Source organism: Danio rerio, chromosome 20 (assembly GCF_052040795.2).
Source record: "Danio rerio strain M-AB ecotype USA chromosome 20, GRCz13ab, whole genome shotgun sequence".
Classification (NCBI taxonomy): Eukaryota; Metazoa; Chordata; class Actinopteri; order Cypriniformes; family Danionidae; genus Danio; species Danio rerio.
The window spans coordinates 2,142,501-2,164,321 of NC_141040.1; the positions used below are offsets into that span (position 1 = coordinate 2,142,501).

The 21,821-nt window shown below is 42.5% G+C and overlaps 2 protein-coding genes across 6 annotated transcripts in view; both read right to left on the bottom strand.

The window, feature by feature from the left end:
* arhgap18 (Rho GTPase activating protein 18) overlaps positions 1-21,821 on the bottom strand; it is a 48,523-nt gene that overhangs the window by 5,909 nt on the left and 20,793 nt on the right. For 3 of the 5 annotated variants that reach the window (XM_087297976.1, XM_087297977.1, XM_087297975.1), the window contains 9 exons: positions 21,399-21,637; positions 15,527-15,587; positions 11,956-12,104; positions 11,273-11,438; positions 8,101-8,192; positions 7,889-7,966; positions 7,362-7,521; positions 4,820-4,902; positions 4,538-4,744 (listed from right to left, as the gene is read on the bottom strand). In XM_087297976.1, the coding sequence (XP_087154102.1) occupies positions 4,538-4,744; positions 4,820-4,902; positions 7,362-7,521; positions 7,889-7,966; positions 8,101-8,192; positions 11,273-11,438; positions 11,956-12,104; positions 15,527-15,587; positions 21,399-21,637 (1,235 nt within the window). The remainder of the gene's footprint in view (positions 1-4,537; positions 4,745-4,819; positions 4,903-7,361; positions 7,522-7,888; positions 7,967-8,100; positions 8,193-11,272; positions 11,439-11,955; positions 12,105-15,526; positions 15,588-21,398; positions 21,638-21,821) is intronic. The other 2 variants (XM_087297979.1, XM_087297978.1) reach the window with 1 other exon arrangement.
* Positions 20,535-21,821, bottom strand: part of ppil4 (peptidylprolyl isomerase (cyclophilin)-like 4) — an 892,903-nt gene continuing 891,616 nt past the window's right edge. Inside the window, exon 15 of the mRNA XM_087296902.1 lies at positions 20,535-20,610. The gene's annotated coding sequence lies outside the window, so the exon portion shown is untranslated. The remainder of the gene's footprint in view (positions 20,611-21,821) is intronic.

Here is a 21,821-nt window from a genome sequence, read left to right on the forward strand (position 1 = left end):
TTTCCATCATCCACACTGAGACGGAGCTGCAGCGTTTCAGAATGAAAACGGCCTCTCCAGCGTTTTCGAAACGCTCCGTTTTCGGCGCTCGAGAACTCCGGCGTAGTGTGGACGGATGGCGTAACCGTAGCAAAACTTATGCGTTTTCAAACTAAAACGCATTAGTGTAAACGGGGCCTCAGTCATCTACTAAACTTCAGCTTAACCTCAGTCATCTACTGAACTCCAGCTAAACCTCAGTCATCTACTAAACTCCAGCTTAACCTCAGTCATCTACTGAACTCCAGCTTAACCTCAGTCATCTAATAAACTCCAGCTTAACCTCAGTCATCTACTGAACTCCAGCTAAGCCTCAGTCATCTACTAAACTCCAGCTAAACCTCAGTCATCTACTAAACTCCAGCTAAACCTCAGTCATCTACTAAACTCCAGCTAAACCTCAGTCATCTAATAAACTCCAGCTTAACCTCAGTCATCTACTGAACTCCAGCTAAACCTCAGTCATCTACTGAACTCCAGCTTAACCTCAGTCATCTACTAAACTCCAGCTAAACCTCAGTCATCTACTAAACTCCAGCTAAACCTCAGTCATCTACTAAACTCCAGCTAAACCTCAGTCATCTACTAAACTCCAGCTTAACCAGAGTCAACTAATAAACTCCAGCTAAACCTCAGTCATCTACTGAACTCCAGCTTAACCTCAGTCATCTACTGAACTCCAGCTAAACCTCAGTCATCTACTAAACTCCAGCTAAACCTCAGTCATCTAATAAACTCCAGCTTAACCTCAGTCATCTACTAAACTCCAGCTAAACCTCAGTCATCTACTAAACTCCAGCTAAACCTCAGTCATCTACTAAACTCCAGCTTAACCAGAGTCAACTAATAAACTCCAGCTAAACCTCAGTCATCTACTAAACTTCAGCTAAACCTCAGTCATCTAATAAACTCCAGCTAAACCTCAGTCATCTAATAAACTCCAGCTAAACCTCAGTCATCTACTAAACTCCAGCTTAACCTCAGTCATCTACTGAACTCCAGCTAAACCTCAGTCATCTACTGAACTCCAGCTAAACCTCAGTCATCTACTAAACTCCAGCTAAACCTCAGTCATCTAATAAACTCCAGCTTAACCTCAGTCATCTACTGAACTCCAGCTAAGCCTCAGTCATCTACTAAACTCCAGCTAAACCTCAGTCATCTACTAAACTCCAGCTAAACCTCAGTCATCTACTAAACTCCAGCTAAACCTCAGTCATCTAATAAACTCCAGCTTAACCTCAGTCATCTACTGAACTCCAGCTAAACCTCAGTCATCTACTGAACTCCAGCTAAGCCTCAGTCATCTACTAAACTCCAGCTAAACCTCAGTCATCTACTAAACTCCAGCTAAACCTCAGTCATCTACTAAACTCCAGCTAAACCTCAGTCATCTAATAAACTCCAGCTAAACCTCAGTCATCTACTGAACTCCAGCTAAACCTCAGTCATCTACTAAACTCCAGCTAAACCTCAGTCATCTACTAAACTCCAGCTTAACCTCAGTCATCTAATAAACTCCAGCTTAACCTCAGTCATCTACTGAACTCCAGCTAAACCTCAGTCATCTACTGAACTCCAGCTAAACCTCAGTCATCTACTGAACTCCAGCTTAACCTCAGTCATCTACTAAACTCCAGCTAAACCTCAGTCATCTACTAAACTCCAGCTAAACCTCAGTCATCTACTAAACTCCAGCTAAACCTCAGTCATCTACTAAACTCCAGCTAAACCTCAGTCATCTACTAAACTCCAGCTTAACCAGAGTCAACTAATAAACTCCAGCTAAACCTCAGTCATCTACTAAACTCCAGCTAAACCTCAGTCATCTACTAAACTCCAGCTTAACCAGAGTCAACTAATAAACTTCAGCTAAACCTCAGTCATCTACTAAACTCCAGCTAAACCTCAGTCATCTAATAAACTCCAGCTTAACCTCAGTCATCTACTAAACTCCAGCTAAACCTCAGTCATCTACTAAACTCCAGCTAAACCTCAGTCATCTACTAAACTCCAGCTTAACCAGAGTCAACTAATAAACTCCAGCTAAACCTCAGTCATCTACTAAACTTCAGCTAAACCTCAGTCATCTAATAAACTCCAGCTAAACCTCAGTCATCTACTAAACTCCAGCTAAACCTCAGTCATCTACTGAACTCCAGCTAAGCCTCAGTCATCTACTAAACTCCAGCTAAACCTCAGTCATCTACTAAACTCCAGCTAAACCTCAGTCATCTACTAAACTCCAGCTAAACCTCAGTCATCTAATAAACTCCAGCTTAACCTCAGTCATCTACTGAACTCCAGCTAAACCTCAGTCATCTACTGAACTCCAGCTTAACCTCAGTCATCTACTAAACTCCAGCTAAACCTCAGTCATCTACTAAACTCCAGCTAAACCTCAGTCATCTACTAAACTCCAGCTTAACCAGAGTCAACTAATAAACTCCAGCTAAACCTCAGTCATCTACTGAACTCCAGCTTAACCTCAGTCATCTACTGAACTCCAGCTAAACCTCAGTCATCTACTAAACTCCAGCTAAACCTCAGTCATCTAATAAACTCCAGCTTAACCTCAGTCATCTACTAAACTCCAGCTAAACCTCAGTCATCTACTAAACTCCAGCTAAACCTCAGTCATCTACTAAACTCCAGCTTAACCAGAGTCAACTAATAAACTCCAGCTAAACCTCAGTCATCTACTAAACTTCAGCTAAACCTCAGTCATCTAATAAACTCCAGCTAAACCTCAGTCATCTAATAAACTCCAGCTAAACCTCAGTCATCTACTAAACTCCAGCTTAACCTCAGTCATCTACTGAACTCCAGCTAAACCTCAGTCATCTACTGAACTCCAGCTAAACCTCAGTCATCTACTAAACTCCAGCTAAACCTCAGTCATCTAATAAACTCCAGCTTAACCTCAGTCATCTACTGAACTCCAGCTAAGCCTCAGTCATCTACTAAACTCCAGCTAAACCTCAGTCATCTACTAAACTCCAGCTAAACCTCAGTCATCTACTAAACTCCAGCTAAACCTCAGTCATCTAATAAACTCCAGCTTAACCTCAGTCATCTACTGAACTCCAGCTAAACCTCAGTCATCTACTGAACTCCAGCTAAGCCTCAGTCATCTACTAAACTCCAGCTAAACCTCAGTCATCTACTAAACTCCAGCTAAACCTCAGTCATCTACTAAACTCCAGCTAAACCTCAGTCATCTAATAAACTCCAGCTAAACCTCAGTCATCTACTGAACTCCAGCTAAACCTCAGTCATCTACTAAACTCCAGCTAAACCTCAGTCATCTACTAAACTCCAGCTTAACCTCAGTCATCTAATAAACTCCAGCTTAACCTCAGTCATCTACTGAACTCCAGCTAAACCTCAGTCATCTACTGAACTCCAGCTAAACCTCAGTCATCTACTGAACTCCAGCTTAACCTCAGTCATCTACTAAACTCCAGCTAAACCTCAGTCATCTACTAAACTCCAGCTAAACCTCAGTCATCTACTAAACTCCAGCTAAACCTCAGTCATCTACTAAACTCCAGCTAAACCTCAGTCATCTACTAAACTCCAGCTTAACCAGAGTCAACTAATAAACTCCAGCTAAACCTCAGTCATCTACTAAACTCCAGCTAAACCTCAGTCATCTAATAAACTCCAGCTTAACCTCAGTCATCTACTGAACTCCAGCTAAACCTCAGTCATCTACTAAACTCCAGCTAAACCTCAGTCATCTAATAAACTCCAGCTTAACCTCAGTCATCTACTAAACTCCAGCTAAACCTCAGTCATCTACTAAACTCCAGCTAAACCTCAGTCATCTACTAAACTCCAGCTTAACCAGAGTCAACTAATAAACTCCAGCTAAACCTCAGTCATCTACTAAACTTCAGCTAAACCTCAGTCATCTAATAAACTCCAGCTAAACCTCAGTCATCTAATAAACTCCAGCTAAACCTCAGTCATCTACTAAACTCCAGCTTAACCTCAGTCATCTACTGAACTCCAGCTAAACCTCAGTCATCTACTGAACTCCAGCTAAACCTCAGTCATCTACTAAACTCCAGCTAAACCTCAGTCATCTACTGAACTCCAGCTAAACCTCAGTCATCTACTGAACTCCAGCTAAACCTCAGTCATCTACTGAACTCCAGCTTAACCTCAGTCATCTACTGAACTCCAGCTAAACCTCAGTCATCTACTAAACTCCAGCTAAACCTCAGTCATCTACTAAACTCCAGCTAAACCTCAGTCATCTACTAAACTCCAGCTAAACCTCAGTCATCTAATAAACTCCAGCTTAACCTCAGTCATCTACTGAACTCCAGCTAAACCTCAGTCATCTACTGAACTCCAGCTAAACCTCAGTTATCTACTGAACTCCAGCTTAACCTCAGTCATCTACTGAACTCCAGCTAAACCTCAGTCATCTACTAAACTCAGCTAAACCTCAGTCATCTACTAAACTCCAGCTAAACCTCAGGCATACCGTCCAGAGGAGGTTCTGGTAGCGGATGAGCAGCCGTACGATGTTGGCGGTGCCGGTTGCCATGGCAAATTCCTGCTGCTCGCTGATCTTACTGCGGAAACCTTTACACATGAAGATGTTGGGCGCCATCACCACTGCCACATTGTTGAGGGTCATTTTGTTCTTGTCCTTATGGTGGATCACGCGCTGGAAGAACTCCATCAATGCCTGAACACACACACACACTGCTGATCACACACGTGCGAAGTGGTTGCAGAAGACGTGTGTGAATTTGTAGCGTACCTTCAGTGTGTCTCGGTTGTGTTCGGGCAACAGCAGCACCAGCAGATTCAGAGCCTGCAGCTGCTGCTTCTGAGTGGGCAACTCTGATTAAAACAACACACACACACACACACTCACATCACACTTACACTATGAGGTTTCTGAATGCTTGATTCTGATTGGCTGATGAGCATTCCAAGGCGTTCCATTATGGATAATTTTCTATTTGTTTATGTATTTTATCATCTTTGCATCATATTAAAAAGGTGCAGGGGACGGGATGAGTTGCGGATGAAGGGGAGGAGCTACAGATGAAGGGGAGGGGCTGATGATGAAGGGGCGGAGCTGCTGATGAAAGGGAGAAGCTACTGGTAAAGAAGAGGAGCTGCCGTTAAAGTGGCGGGGCTACTGATGAAGGGGAAGAACCAATGATGGGGGAGCTAACAAAGGGGAGGGACCTCAGATGAAGGGGAAGAGTTGATAACGAAGGAGAGTAGCTGCTAAAGAAGGGGAGGGGCTTTGGGGAGGAGCTACTGATGAGGGGGATGGATATGGGGGAGGAGCTTCTGATGAAGGGCAAGCTACTTTTTAAGGGGATGAGCTGCTGATGAAGGGGAGGATCTGTTGATGAAGGGGAGGGGCTGCTGGTGAAAAGGAGGATCTACTTATGTGGGGGAGAAGCTGATGATGAAGGGGAGGAGCTGATGGTGAAGGGGAGGAGCTGCTGGCGAAATGGAGATGCTACTTATTTGTGGGAGAAGCTGATGATGAAGGGGAGATGCTGATGGTGAAGGGGAGGAGCTGCTAATAAAGAGGAAGCTAAAAAAGGGGAGGGACTTGAGATAAAGGAAAGGAGTTATAATGAAGGGGAGGAGCTGCTAAAAAGGGGAGAGCGGTATGAGGAGATGCTACTGTTAAAGGGGAGGGGCTATGGGGATGAGCTGCTGATGAAGGGGAGGAGCTGCTGATGAAGAGGGAGCTAATAAAGGGGAGGGAATTCAGATAAAAGGGAAGGAGTTGATAATAAAGCCTGATTTATACTTCTGCGTCAAGTGACCGGCGTAACCCACGGCGCAGGCAACGCGCGTGGCTGTGCATTTATACTTCTGCGCGCTGTCTCTGTTGGTCTGCATTAACACTTCCGAAACGCTAGTGGGCAGTGAGGTGTAAATGTTCCTCTGTGTCGAGTTTCTTCTCTGCTTTTTTGCTTTTCCTGAACACTTACGGGATGTACAAGTGGCTCAAACTCGCTCATTTTGAGGCAGGAACCGGCGGACGTGCAACAACTTTAACTATGAGGTAAACACAAAACAAAACTTTCCATCCGGAGCTCCTTCACGGGACTCCACACTTGTAAACAATCGCTCGCGCCATTCGCGCGGCTCTCGGTCCCGCCCAGACTCGTCAGCGCTACCAAGCCGACCAATCACAGAGCTTACGCTACGCGTCGTTGCGACGTGTAGTTACATTTTTTGAGAGGTGCACGTCAGTGACGGCGACGGCCACGGCGAAGGGCTATGCGTCAGCGCCGTAGCATACGCCGGTGTTTGACGCAGAAGTATAAATCAGCCTTAAGGGGGAGGGGCTGATAAAGGGGATGGGCTAATGGGAGGAGCTGCAGATAATGGGGAGGAGCAGATGGTGAATGGAAGGAGCTGCTGATGAAGAGGGAGCTAATAAAGAAGGGAATTCAAATAAAGGGCAGGAGTTGATAATGAGGGGGAGGAGCTGATAAAGGGGAGGGGCTAATGGGAGGAGCTGCAGATAAAGGGGAGGAGCAGATGTTGAATAGAAGGAGCTGCTGATGAAGAGGGAGCTAATAAAGAAGGGAATTCAAATAAAGGGCAGGAGTTGATAATGAGGGGGAGGAGCTGATAAAGGGGAGGGGCTAATGGGAGGAGCTGCAGATAAAGGGGAGGAGCAGATGTTGAATAGAAGGAGCTGCTGATGAAGGGGATGAGCTGATGGGGAAGGGAAGGAGCGACTGAAGAAGGGGAGGAGCTGATGGTGAAGGGAAGGAGCTACTGAGGAAGGGGAGGAGCTGATGGTGAAGGGAAAGAGCTACTGAAGAAGGGGAGGAGCTGATGGTGAAGGGAAGGAGCTACTGATGAAGGGGAGGAGCTGATTGTGAAGGGAAGGAGCTACTGAAGAAGGGGAGGAGCTGATGGTGAAGGGAAGGAGCTACTGAAGAAGGGGAGGAGCTGATAGTGAATGGAAGGAGCCGCTTATGAAGGGGAGGAGCTGATGGTGAAGGGAAAGAGCTGCTGATGAAGGGGAGGAGCTGATGGTGAAAGGGAGGAGCTAATGATGAAGGTGGGAGCTAATAAAAGGGGAGGGACTTCAGATAAAGGGGAACTTTAGTGTTCCATTTGGGACGTCACTAACCTCTGCACTACACAGTTGAGTGTAAAAGTGCACAAGTGTATAGTGTGTCATTTGGAAAGCAACTCTTTAGTAGATGACTTTGACAACAAACAAACAAAAATCTGTGATATTCCAGAAATGCCCTGACCCATGGGAACCCTGCACAATTGTTTTCTTGTGTGTGTGTGCATGTACTCACTCAGCACAGAGATGAAGGCGTTGAAGTACTGTACGGTCAGCAGCGGGTACGGCAGCTCTCTGATGAACAGCTTCAGTAGACTGGCAGCGTCATGCTGCTTCAGACTCTCCCAAGGAAACAGGCCTTCATAAAACTTGTGCTCCAGCTCATGGCAGACGGCCTGACACACACACAAACACATACACACACCTTACAGACACATCCAGATGTAGAGCTGCACCCCACATTCTCTATATTAATATCACGCACACATATCATTGGAGATTTCCATTAAGGGATAGTTCACCATAAAATTCTAATTTACTCGCTATTTACTCTCCCTCAAGTGGTTATAACCTTTTATGGATTTCAACATTCTTCAAAATATCTTCTTTTGTGTTCAACAGAAGACACAAGCAGTTTCTCCTCTTGCAGAAACTTGTGCTTTTATTTCTGGTCATGTCTAGCAGCTTCCCATTATAGGTGATCATTTTATTTTGCACATGGGATGTAAATGTAAAAAAAGAGGTAAAGCTTTATTCTCATACCTTGACTCGAGTAGCTGCGCCAGGAATCCTCAGCACACCTTCTGTGTCCAAACCCTGCTCCTCTATATGAGAGATCAGCTGGAAAACACGAGCTCAGCATCACCCAGTGCGCTTACCTCCATCATTTACGCACTTCTTCAAATGAAAGTTGTGTTTGTGCGCGCGCACAGTAGTGTGTGTCATGTGCCGTAGTGTGTGTGTGTGTCTCCTACATGCTGCAGTATCAGAGGCACTTTGGTTCCTGGGATCCTGCGCTGGTCTTGATCAAGCAAAACAGACAGAGGAACACCAAACAAACCCGACTCTGTGGACGACAAGACAAAACAGCGCAGTTTCAGCCAGTGTCATCACACAAACACACACAGCACATTAACACTCACACTACGAGAATCCGACAGCCACTACAATGGCCAGAGCGGTGATATAAGACTACCAAACTGACTTTTTGTCACATTATATTTACACTCGAAGATCCTATTGAGATTTTACAATTAAAGGTGCCATATACTGCACTAATCCAATAACTTAAAATGTTCTCTGATATCTACATAGTAGGTATGTGGCTTAGGCCAGGGGTTCCCAAACTTTTCAGCCCGCGACCCCCAAAATAAAAATGCCAGTGACTCGCGACCCCCAATATCCTCTGAGGTGGTTATAAATACAGAAACCTTGCATGCAATGGCGCAGACACACCAATTAAATTTGTGTCAGTGCTTTAAATGTGCCAGAAAGTATAACCTGATGTTATAAAATCAAAATGCATCTGACGCTATTGCTGCCTTTAATATAATGTAATTACCCCAGGGGTCGCAATCCAATAGAACTAGTAACTATAAGCTACTATAGTAACTATATAGTAACTACAAACAACTATTCTTATTTTCAGTATAGTTATGGATAAAATATGTTAATTCTTATGGTTGAATAAAAATAAATAGATTTTTGGAAATCACCAGGCGACCCCCCTTCATTGCCCCGCGACCCCTCGGGGGGTCCCGACCCCCACTTTGAGAACCACTGGCTTAGGCAAAGTAAGACATTTTACAGAAACTGTTTTATATGCTTGTTTATTAATACAATACCTTAGATATATACACTAGATATCGCATAGGGACCCTGAGCATGCGTCAATAGCGCCGCCACATTGGTACAGTGCTCCTAGGACGAATATCATTCAACCGCACTAGTCAAGACAGTGTTATTACGTGAAGATGCGGGACTTTAGCGCTGTCTACGGGTGTAGTAATGAGCAAACAAAGAAAACAAAGCACAAAGGCAGAACATTTCATAGGTAATATTAAGATTTTTTTCTGTTTTTGTATGTTCTGAGCTTTCGTGCTAATCAGGTAACGTTATTGATGATAACAGTCACTTACTGCATTCACCATACGGCAAAGCACAAAGCACTCGGCTTATGCTAGTTTTGTTGAATAAAATTAGCAAACAATGCAAAAGAAATATGACAACGAGATGCTGCGCTGCCAGAAACTTGTATTATTGTCGGCTAACGTTAGTGAAAGAGTCGTTTGGGGGATTCATTCACAAACGAATCGCTCCCTCCGTCAGTATGAGCAGTGAAAGCAGGAGAGGAGCTGTGTTTCAGGACATGATTAGATCAGATTTAACAGGGAGGGTGAATAGTACATTTCTGTACACACAAACACAAGCTTTTTGTCAGGAATGCTCGTGCGGTCACTGATCCATCAATGTAGAAAAGTGATGTAAAATTAAAATTTTTGTAATTAGAAAAAAAAATTACATACTAACATCCAGGAAAACTCCCGATCACAGATATATGTGTATATGTGTATATCTCTGGCTTTGGATGGCCACAGTCCTCCACTGTACCTTGGTCCCGCATTCATTTCAAAGGAGCGCTACCCTGTAGCAAGATGGCGGCGCTATTGACGCATTCCGTCCAATAGACAACAATAGGCCGGGCGACATCTAATGTATATATCTATGATACAATACCCCTAGAATCAGAAGGTCCTTATTGACCATATTTGGAACGGTCATGAATATTAATGAGCTCTGCTCTGAAGAACAGGTCTAAGTACCTGCTCTTTTTCTTTCTCTCTCACAAACACATATGGGATAACATACTCTGAAATACACAAGTGCAAAATAATCATAGTTATCTTGTTCAAAACTACTGTAACAAAGCCTTGTTAAATCTTTTGAACTTAAATAGGTTTATTTTACTTCGATATAATGAGTGATATCTAACAAGGTTTATTGTATGGTGGATTTTTTTCTACTGGCTTGATCAGGCTAGTGGTTCAGATTTTTACTTGCCCTGCCAACATTTTCACTGGTCCCACCAATAAAAAAAAAGAAGTTTATAGCTGTTTCAGGGCCCTTGATGTTTAATAAAGTGTATTGCAGTGTACAGTGTATATTTAAATAATGAGAACGTGCTAATGAATAGCCCAGTGAGTCACGCAACAGTCTGCTTTGTGTTCCGATTGGCCTGTTTTTCCCCAGGGTTACCTCTCATGGAATTTACTTAAGAAGGTTAGACGTTTTCCATATACTGATCTCTTGTTATTTTATCTGTTGTACTTTTAACTTTTATTGCAGGTTTACAATGCAAATCTGCTTAAATTCCCTTGTTTAGTAACCACAATACATTTCTCATATAACATCTGCTAAAAGACCGAAATTTTTACTTTACAAACTGTATTGTACACAATTTATCTAAACATTTGCATATTATTCAATAATACTACTGAAAACCATATAAAAATGAATAAATATGTATTTACACTCAATGATGGGCTAAAAAAAATTCACTGAAATCTGCGAACGTGTGGGCCTAGTTATGATTTACTCGTGTTGGTCGAGTTTAAATTTCTTTTTGTATGCAGGTAGACTTACATTTTAGGTTTGTGACTCTGTATGAAATTGCATATGGATTTAGGTACGATCACTTTTTTTAATTTAAAGCCTAACCAGGGACGAGGGCGGCAAATTAGCCTTATGCTATATTAAATTCAGTCTCTTTTAACCAAACAAATAATAAACAGAGTGGGGAGACGTAGTGGCGCAGTAGTGCTGTCGCCTCACAGCAAGAAGATTGCTGGTTCCAGTCTTGGCTGGATCAGTTGGCGTTTCTGTGTGGAGTTTGCATGTTCTCCCTGCGTTCGCGTGGGATTCTCCAGATGCTCCGGTTTCCCCCACAGTCCAAACACATGCGGTACAGGTGAATTGGGTAGGCTAAATTGTCCATAGTGTATGAGTGTGAATGAGAGTGTGTGGATGTTTCCTAGAGAAAAACATGCTGGATAAGTTGGCGGTTCATTCTGCTGTGGCGACCCCGGATTAATAAACGGACTAAGCCGAAAAAATTAATTAATCAATGAATAAAACAGATTGACCGACCTCTGACTTTGACCTTGAGTGCTTTATGAGCCTTGACCTCGACTCCGCACGTGTCGAACAGAGCGCTCATCTCTATCAGGACCAGCCTGCGCACCTTCTTCATGTCCTCCGCCGACAGATCGCCCACTTTAGTCTGTCCCGTCTTATCCTGAGACACTTTAAAATCCTGAGAAAGCAGAGACACAGTGAGCAAACAGACCCAGAGAGCTGCAGGACAACACTGAGGTCAGTAGAGTGATGCTGAAGTCTTGGTTCACAGTCTAAGTCAAATGTCGAATTCCCTGATGCTCAGTAGCTTTGATTCCATCCGCTTAGTTTTAGGCGCATTTTGGATTACCAGCTCCATACCCCCGGCAGGATGCTCAAGGGCTCATGGGAGTATGCCCAACCAGTTCACATGTGTTTTGTGGACTTGGAGAAGGCATTCGACCCTTGTGGCATTCTGTGGAGGGTGCTCTGGGAGTATGGGGTGCTCCGTTAAGGGCCAGTATGAACAGAGTAGGAGTTTGGTTCGCATTGCCAGCAATAAGTCAGACTTGTTTCCAGTGCATATTGGACTCCAGCAGGGCTGCCCATTGTCACCAATTCTGTTCATAATTTGTGTGTGTTTGTGTGTGTGTGTGTGTGTGTGTGTGTGTGTGTGTGTGTGTGTGTGTGTGTGTGTGTAAGACCATCTCTCTCACAGGCAGTCTGTCATCAGCTTGACTCTGAGGTTTGCTGAGCTTCAGCTCTTCTTTATAGACCAGCGCCTGCTCAGAGAAGGACACCTCCAGGTTGATGTCCGTCTCGGTATCAGCTCCGCCCCCTGCAGCAATAAGCCCCACCCCGTTACCTGACGACACACAACACATGCAAATCAGCACACTGAGAAACCAGGACAGGCTAAAACACTGAAACTCCAGTTATCTCACAGCACTGCTGATTAAAGAGTTACTCAATCAGGCAAAGTCCAGCAGTCAGAGCTCGCCATTCAGAGCTTACTTTACTCTTTAATATGAATGTAGGAAGGGGACGATGTGCTCACATTTGTGAGCATTTTTAGGGATTTTGGCTGCAGCATTGGAGCAGATTTAGAAATGCCATAAAATGAAGAACTGCAGTAATCCAAATTGTGAAGTTATAAAAGAGTGGATATAGAAGTTATGGAGAAGTGCTCTCATGTGACCATTCAGGCAAATATATACCAGCAATTACGTGCAAATGTCAAACTTGGCATGAAAAAAAATGACGTTTTCACCTAAATACGGAAACCTTTTCTGGGTTTTTGGGGTAGGCAAGTATTTTACAGTGCTTTAGAAATACTCAAAAATGCATCTGTCAATACATTTAAACTATTCTATTTTATTTACCGAAGTCACACAAGTGGCAATTTCACATCCGTCACATCCAACCCAGGCTCATTCTGAAAACGTAGTCCCGTGGACGTTTCTGGAGACTGCAAAATACGTGGCCGGAGGTACATTTGGCTGCATTTCATTTTTTTTTTAATTGAATGCTGCGGGGCGATGTGACGTCGTTACTTTCGGCGTTTGCCGGCCGGCCACTCACCTCCGTGTGGAAGGCTTTCCCGCTGCTACCAGTTTGTCCGGTTAGCTCGTCTTGTACGTCGGCGGACTGGAGGCGCAGAGAGGGGCTGACCACAACGACGACAGTGGCGTAGCGGACAGGCCCGCAGGGCACGCACCGCGGGGGGGCCCCGCCTGATTAGGGTGCCACGTTGTCACGATTTTCAATAATTGAAAATCCGGCAACCGCAATAATCAAACTCTAGGGAACAACTGTGGTCGAAACCAAAGTTCACAGGTCTGTGTTCTCTGAACTCCTCTCAAGAGGTGGACGTCTTCATTCTGATTGCTTGCCGCCGAACCGCGTCATAGCTCATTACCATAAAGTTGACTTGATTTCAACTCTCCTCGACGCCTAAACAGGAGAAGACGTGCCACGCTGTTCCTCGCCGCCGGTTCTCATTAAAAATGAATGACTTCTGGCTACTTTGACGCTCTCACCGCTTTCGATTTGTGATCGCTCCTCAATTTGTGAAGCCCACTGTAACCCCCCCCCCAGGGCCCTGTCAGTTATCCGTGCAGGTGGGCCTCCGCATTTTGTGCTTCGCCACTGATTGATGACCGGATTCAAGTCCGAGGAAGAGCAGTTCCAGAAATCAGGTAAGAAAGCAAAAACAAAATCCAAAAAATAAAGCGAACAAGTTCAAAACAGGGTGAGAATGAGGTAAAATCCGAAAACAGGGTAAAATATCAGACGAAGGCTTTTCTTTTTCTGGACAGCTTTTGTGAATCGTGGTTAGTTTAGTTTAGGGAAGGAGGAGGGTGTTCCTGTTCGACACACGAACGAAACGCACACAGCGGCCTCTCACGGATTCGCGCAAAAAAAAAACTGCAAAAATACATATCTCCCGGGACGTATTTCCCGGTCTCCAGAAACGTCCCCGGGACTATGTTTTCAGAATGAGCCTGGGTTGGTCACATCCATAACGACACTTTTTCCTCATAAATGAGCAAATATTAAATAAAATAAAATCAACCATTTTTGTTTTATAGAGAGCAGACTCTTATCATTTTGATTAGCATCGTTTCTTTTGGGTTGTGCAGTTTAATTCACTGAATTTCTACAAAGTATTTTGTGTTCTGTAAACTAGGGCTGCAGCTAACGATTATTTTAACAATCGTTTAATCTGTTGATTATTTTTTCGATTACGCATTGCAAACCGTACGATTCGATTCAGACTAACATCTAAAAAGATATAAGAGAATAAGTACAAAATATAATGTTTTCAGTGCAACAACCCTCAACAGACAACATGCTGCCTTCTCGCTGTCATGTTAAACAGTAGACCATCTCGTGCTGGCTCCGCCCCGTTGCCCCAGCAACCCTGGACCCCACACAAAACAGCCAATCTCAATAACCTGTTCACATATCACCACACCCGCCCATCTCCAAACACTACTACAGTCAGGCACGCGCTACACTAGCTTGCAAAATGGCTAGTAAAGTTAATGTAATACCAGACATCCCAAGTCTCCCGGAACTTTCGGGAGACTCCCAGATGCATGCAAACGAACAATAATCTTCCAGAAATCGCGCGTCTCACCCCCGGTCCATAAATACGTCGCACACCCCTCTCCACCGCATCCCTCCGATTGTTTTTTCTGTAGACATGCGGAAAAAAAATATATAGCTTAAAGGGGCTAATAATATTGACCTTAAAATGGTGATTAAAAAATGAAAAACTGCTTTTATTCTGGCCTAAATAAAACAAATCAGACTTTCTCCAGAAAAAAAAGAAAATTTCCTCATTTTGACCCATACGGTGTATTTTTGGCTATTGCAAGACTAAGGAATAAGTAAGCTACAAATACATCTGCATCACATAAGACTCCAGATGTACACAAACGTACAGTATGCAATCTCATAGCTGGACATACCAGGATTGATAGCTAACCAGGGTAAAGTTTACCACTGTAAAACATAGATAACCGAGCACTAAAAACAAACTTCACAATTCTTCAGCGCTGACTGGAAATGACTTTACAACACCTCAATCACATTCATTTCCACAGGCGCATTGTTTATTATCTCGTACACTGAGAAGAAGCGGAATATTTCAGCTATCAGTATCTATGTGACGTCAGAAAAGGCTGCCTATTATGCAAAAATCACTTTTATAATTGGTTTAAACACTGAAACAGTGTGGATATATCAAGTCTCTAATGGTAAAAAATAATTCTATTTTCTATGATCAGACTTGATATAAACAGTCTGCCGAAACACTTTGATTGACATTCTCCATTTGTACGTCATCAGAGGGAGAAAGCCCCGCCCACTAGTGACCATATCCCCCTCATTAGCATAGGACGTTAGTCTTGTTTGTGAGTCTGCCTCTATGCTGACGCACAGGCATTTGTAGCTCCGCCCCCTTCTGAAAAGAGCACAATCTCATTTGCATTTAAAGCGACAGTCACCAAAACACCACAATTAGGATCAAACGCCTAAAAGGGTCAGTTTCAGAGAGTTATCGAACATTATTTACTTGGTATTTTGAGCTGAAACTTCACCGACACACACACACACACTCTAGGGACATTAGAGATAAAGTCAAATGTTTGATTTCTGTTCCATTGAATGCACAAAAGAGGTTTTCTTTACCCTTTATATTTGTTTAGCCTGGCAGTTAAAAGCTACATGGAAACGTTTTGAGGAATGCCATAAAACTCGACTTTAACTCATGAGACTTACCCAGTCCTTCCACTTCCTGTTTCTTGCTGCCACTTCGCTCTGTGGATTCTGCCTCATCCTGCTTAGTCAGAAAGAAAAAAGGGAAACAAGAGAGAGAAGAAATCTGAGTCATCCCACAGGGAAAATACTATAGAAACTCACAGTAAACACTGTAGTGTTTTTGAACCATAATATAGTAAAGAGCTTGAATTAATCTGCGATGGTGATTCTATAGCTGGTATGGTAACAACAACAATACTAATTCATCTGTTGTAGTGATTCTACAATTGCTATGGTAGCACAACAGCTACAGTAACATTAACCAATGACCCAGCAGTACTGTGGTTTTCTACAACTATGGGGTATATTATACTACTATACACCACAGTTTACTGTAGTAAAATGTATAGTATTTATCATAATTTATCATTTATAAATATTATAATAAATTAAAATTAATAAAATAAATAAAATTAATTCATTAAAAAAAAAATTTATTATTATAATATACACAAACCGGCCACTTTATTAGGTACACCTGTCCAGCTGTTCGTTAATGCAAATTTCTGATCAGTAGACATGGTCAAGACGATCTGCTGCAGTTCAAAGCGGGCATCAGAATGGGGAAGAAAGGGGATTTAAGTGACTTTGAATGTGAAATGGTTGTTGGTGCCAGACGGGCTGCTCTGAGTATTTCAGAAACTGCTGATCTACGGGAATTTTCACACACAACCACCTCTAGGGTTAACAGAGAATGGTCTGAAAAAGAGAAAATATCCAGTGAGCGGAAGTTCTGTGGGTGCAAATGGACATTCGGATGGTCGGGTCAGAATTTGGCATCAAAAACATGAAAGCATGAATCCATCCTGCCTTATATCAGCGGTTCAGGCTGGTGGTGGTGGTGTAATGGTGTGGGGGAGATTTTCTTGGCACACTTTCGGCTCATTAGTACCAATTGAGCATCAACGCCACAGCCTACCTGAGTATTGTTGCTGACCATGTCCATCCCTTTATGAGCACAGTTTACTCATCTTCCGATTGATACTTCCAGCAGGATAACACTCCATTTCATAAAGCGTGAATCATCTCAGACTGGTTTCTTGATCATGACAATGAGTTCACTGTACTCAAATGGCCTCCACAGTCACCAGATCTCAATCCATTAGAGCAGCTTTGGGATGTGGTGGAGCGGGAGATTGGCATCATGGATGTCCAGCCGATAAATCTTCAGCAACTTTGTGATGCTATCATGTCAATATGGAGCAAAATCTCTGAGGAATATTTCCAGTACCTTGTTGAATCTCTGCCACAAAGGATTAAGGCAGTTCTGAAGGCAAAAGCGGGTCCAACCAGGTACTAGCAAGGTGTACCTAATAAAGTGGCCAGTGGGTGTAGTTTAATTGTAGTTCAAAACACTGCAGCATTTGCTATAAGTTCACATGATCAATAGTGTAAGATAAATAGTAAGGAGAATCTTAATTTTGGATGAATCTCTTTCATTTTCATTGACGTAAACCAAGGGTGCCCAAACTCCCCTAGTAGCAAAGAATTCTGGCCCAGATTTGGCATAAAGCTGGCACAGCAGGCGTTCATCCGGCACTGGCATACAGCATGAGGGCCAAACATGGCCCGGGTTTGGCAGAGGTGGCACCGTCTTTAAGGCGGCACACAAGATTTGGGCCAGATGAAAAATGTAGTATTTGGCCCAGATTTAAAAATGTGATAAGTGGGCCATTTGAGTTTGGCCAGTCTTGACCCACATTTAAAATACACTAAAATCATTTTTGAGTAAAGAAAAAAAATTCTACCAATCAGGTCACTTTGAGAAAAAGCGTGCCCATAGTGTGCCTAAAGCGCATCACTCCATGGGTTTATCAATTTCATTGCAATCATGACACACCAACCTATCTGGTCCAGTTCAGGCCCAGTTATGAGTTATTAACTTGGCTGAGACTTGGCCCAGATATGGTCCGTGTTTGGCCCTTGTCTGGAAGCCAGATTTGGTCCAGTCATGTACCGTAATTCACTGCGGCATGTGGGCCAAGCAAAACCTGATTGTGTGGGCCAGAGCTGGGCCAGAGAAATTTTGATATGTGGGTCAGTCCTGGAGGGCGGGTGTCCTGCATATTTTATTTCCAACCCCAATTAGACACACCTGAACAAGCTAAGTACGCTCTTTCTGGGTACAATTCCAAGGAGGTGTGTTGAAGGAAGTTGGAGCTAGACTATGCAGACACCGGCCCTCCAGGAGCGAGTTTGTACACCCCTGATGTAAACAGTACATCATTTTTGGCCTCTATAACCAGCCCACTGCTAGTTTACCCAATTACATATGTACTGCTTTTGTAAATAGTGTAACAATAAGAATTTCTGCATTGTTTCCAGTCATTACTTTATCAGTTTATTATGTAGTGCAGTGTCCTGCAGAAATATAAATCACTACGTCCAGCTTTCCCTAATAAACCAGTCAAAACAACACAATAAATGACAGTAAGCTTGGTGATTTAGCACAGATCCTTCAAACCTGCCTTACATTTTCATGGTTATTCATTACACTATGCTGAAATGTTAATTAACAGCTGCTCTTGTGTAACTGGTGACACTGTAAACAGCCTGTAGAAAATGTCTGAAAGCTGCGGTCACGGTTGGTTCTGGGCAAATACTGACTTAAAGAAAATACCTATAGCAAAAAAAATATTAGCAACCAGACCTTTTAAAAGTGGCACTAGCTATGTTTCCATCTACTTATTTTGTATGTGTATTTTGGATTATTGTATTAAAAAATGGTTGAATGGAAATGCCAAGAAATTATCAAACAAAGCACGATTTCGTTTTTGACATGAATATCAGATATAACTGTGTGTGACTGGACACACTGATGTACGTTGCAGCATTTCCAGCTCACTGTAAAACATCTGAAATGTTGCTTTGCTCAGTTCTAAAAGGCCTCAGCTGTCAGTCTGTCATCACAGTGCTTCAGTATTATTATTATTATTGTATTATTGTTCCCTCTAGAACTGTCTTGAGCATCTGTCTGCGCTCCAAAAGATCGTCTCATGCCTCTGAAAGCCACCGCATTGTGTTTATTGTGTTTCGTCTTCGTCTTCTGAGGTGCAGCTCATTTATTAGAGAAGAAAAAACACCTCAGTGGCTTCTCCAAACACATGAAATACAGAACTGCTCCTGATTGCTCCAGGTTATCAAGAAGTACTGATTTTGTTCTCTTTTGTTTCTCATTGGATGGAAACGCTGCTTTATTCACAAATGTTTTAGGTCATATTCCAGACTTTAATTCACATCTCTAGCTTTGGAAACAAAGCTACTAATGCACTCTATTACTTTCTTTTGTATTTGGTCACGGTCCATACTGTAAGTCAGGGCTGTTCAAACATGTTCCTGGAGATCTACATTCCTGCAGAGTTCAGCTCCAAACCTGACCAAAACACACCTGAACCAATTAACTAGGACCTGAACAGAACTTGATCATTACAGGCAGGTGTGTTTGATATGGGTTGCAACTGAAATCAAAAACATACAGTTGAAGTCAGAATTATTGGCCCCCCTTGAATTAATTTTTTTTTTCTTTTTCTAATATTTGCCAAATGAAGTTTGACAGAGCAAAAACATTTTCACAGTATGTCTGATAATATTTTTTCTTCTGGAGAAAGTCTTATTTGTTTTATTTCGGCTAGAATAAAAGCAGTTTTTAATTTTTTTAAACACCTTTTAGGGACAAAATTATTAGCCCCTTTAAGCTATATTTTTCCTCGATAGTCTACAGAACAAACCATTGTTATACAATAAGTTGCCTAATTACCCTAACCTGCCTAATTAACTTAATTAACCTAGTGAAGCCTTTAATTGTCACTTTAAGCTGTATAGAAGTGTCTTGAAGAATATCTAGTCTAATATTATTTACTGTCATCATGACAAAGATAAAATAAATCAGTAATTAGAGATGAGTTATTAAAACTATTATGATTAGAAATGTGTTGAGAAAATCTGCTTTGTGTTTAACAGAAATTGGGGAAAAAAATAAACAGGGGGGGCTATTAATTCTGACTTCAACTGTAGATCTCCAGGAACAGGGTTGAGCATCCCTGTTAGTCTTTTCAATTAATTTCAAACCATTTCTCGGTTTACGGAACCTTTGTTAGAGACTAATAGACCACAAAAAATGCTTGTCTTACTTGTTTTATTTTTTTATTTTTTTAAAAAGCATTTTCTGGACAAGCAAAAAACAATTGTCTTGTTTTAAGAAATAAAAAGTCAAAATGAATTGATTTTTCTTAAAAGAAGCAAAATAATCTGCAGATGGGATAAGAGAAATGATACTATGTCAAAAAGGAAAAATTAGATTATTTCTCTCACTCCACTGGCAGATTATTTAGCTTGTTGTAAGAAAAAAAAACTTCATTTTGACTAATTATTTCTTAAAACAAGACATTAGCTGCGTCTCAAATGGCACACTATGCACTCATAGTATGCTGTTGAGTGTGTAAGTGCATAAGTACAAATGTATGTAGTGTCATCCTAAATGGCGCACTTATGTTTTTTTACTAAGCGGAACTTCAAACCCGTTTCCCTGATGACGCTTGACGGTCGCCAAATCAGTGAAATAAATTACCAAACTATCAAATAATATCTGCCGTGAGTATAACCACATTCACCATCAGGAGGCGCTATAATCACTCTCGTAGGAGAATTTTGCTTTCACCATCCAAAATAAACAAAGTTATTCAACATGTGCGTCCGATAGCTCCGCCCCTTCCGCTACGTAAGCAAACCTGCGGTCGTTGAGTGCGTGAAGTGTCCATCATTACACACTTCATTTTAGCAGCTGAATGAGTGCATCATCCGGATAATTAAAGTGCACTTATTGTTTTTAGAGTTTTCAGTGTGAACGCACTACTTACACTATTTATACTACAAAATGGCGTAGAATAGTGCATAAGTATGCGATTTGGGACGCAGCTAATATTTTTGCTCATCTATTAACCCTGCTGAAAAATCCAGCTTAAACCAGCCTAGGATGGTTTGCTGGTTTTAGCTGCTCGACCAGCCTGGTTTTAGAGGGGTTTTGACCACTTCCAGCCTGGTTTTATCTGGTCAGGCTGGGAGATGACCAGCCAAAACCAGCCTGACCAGCCTAGCCAGGCTGGGCTCCCAGCCAAAACCAGCTATGTCCAGCTTAAACCAGGATGGTCAAGCTGGTTTTAAATGGTTTTAGCTGGTCACTTTCCAGCCTACCCAGCTAAGACCAGGCTGGAAATGGCTGGAAACCAGGCTGGAAATGGCCAAAACCCCTCTAAAACCAGGCTGGTCGACTAGCTAAAACCAGCCAACCACCCTAGGCTGGTTTAAACTGGATTTTTCAGCAGGGAAATGCTTCCGGATTTAACAACTGTTAGATATTTGGACTAGAAACAAGATCAAAAATCTAAGTAGAAAGCATTTTTGCAGTGTAGATTCACATTTAGTTTCCCTCTGTTATTGATTTGCTGAAGTTTAATGGGAAGACGCAGTCGCTGTTTGTAGCACTATTGATGTTGTGAGTTTGTCTTCCTCATGTGTATGTGTACATGGTGTAATTACATTACTCTGCAGGAATAAAATCGCCCCAAAAGAGACAATAAAGTTTACAGTAAACAATAAACCACTTACACATGCAGTTTCGCTGATATCAGCTCTGAGTATTCTTACATCAGTTCACAGTGACACTCTCGTAAAGTACACAATTTTCCCCACATCGCACAGCCCTACCGTGAAACTGTGATTATTCCTTTGACTATAATTGTACAACCATAATCATAATCGTTGCATCCTAAATAAAAAAGACATTCAAACAATGGTTTATCAATAGCAGGTGATGCAAGATACAGCAATCACTCACTTTACTGTGTGCAGCAGTGGTTGAGGGTTTGAAGATCTCCCGCACATCGGGGACTGCGTAGGGTTTGTTGCGCTTGCGTAGCGTCTGTTTGAGAGTCTCCACACGTCGCTCCACGGCGGCCGCTTGTGTTCGGGTCAGAGTCGACAACAGAGCGATGCTGTCCTCGCCGTCTGAAGCGGATTGGTCGAACAGAGTCGCTAGCCCCGCCTCCATCAGCCATGCCTCCTCCTGCTCACCTTCTGCAGAAAAAAACAGCACATATTAATAAAGGGCTCAACTTTCTATTAAAAAAAAAAACATCCTGTTTCAAAATTCTGAATATTATCTTTGGACTAAAAACAGCCTAAAGTACACATGAAATCAAAACTAACTGTATTGATTTTGGTAGCTCACATTGCTTGTCTTGTGGTGAACAATTCAATT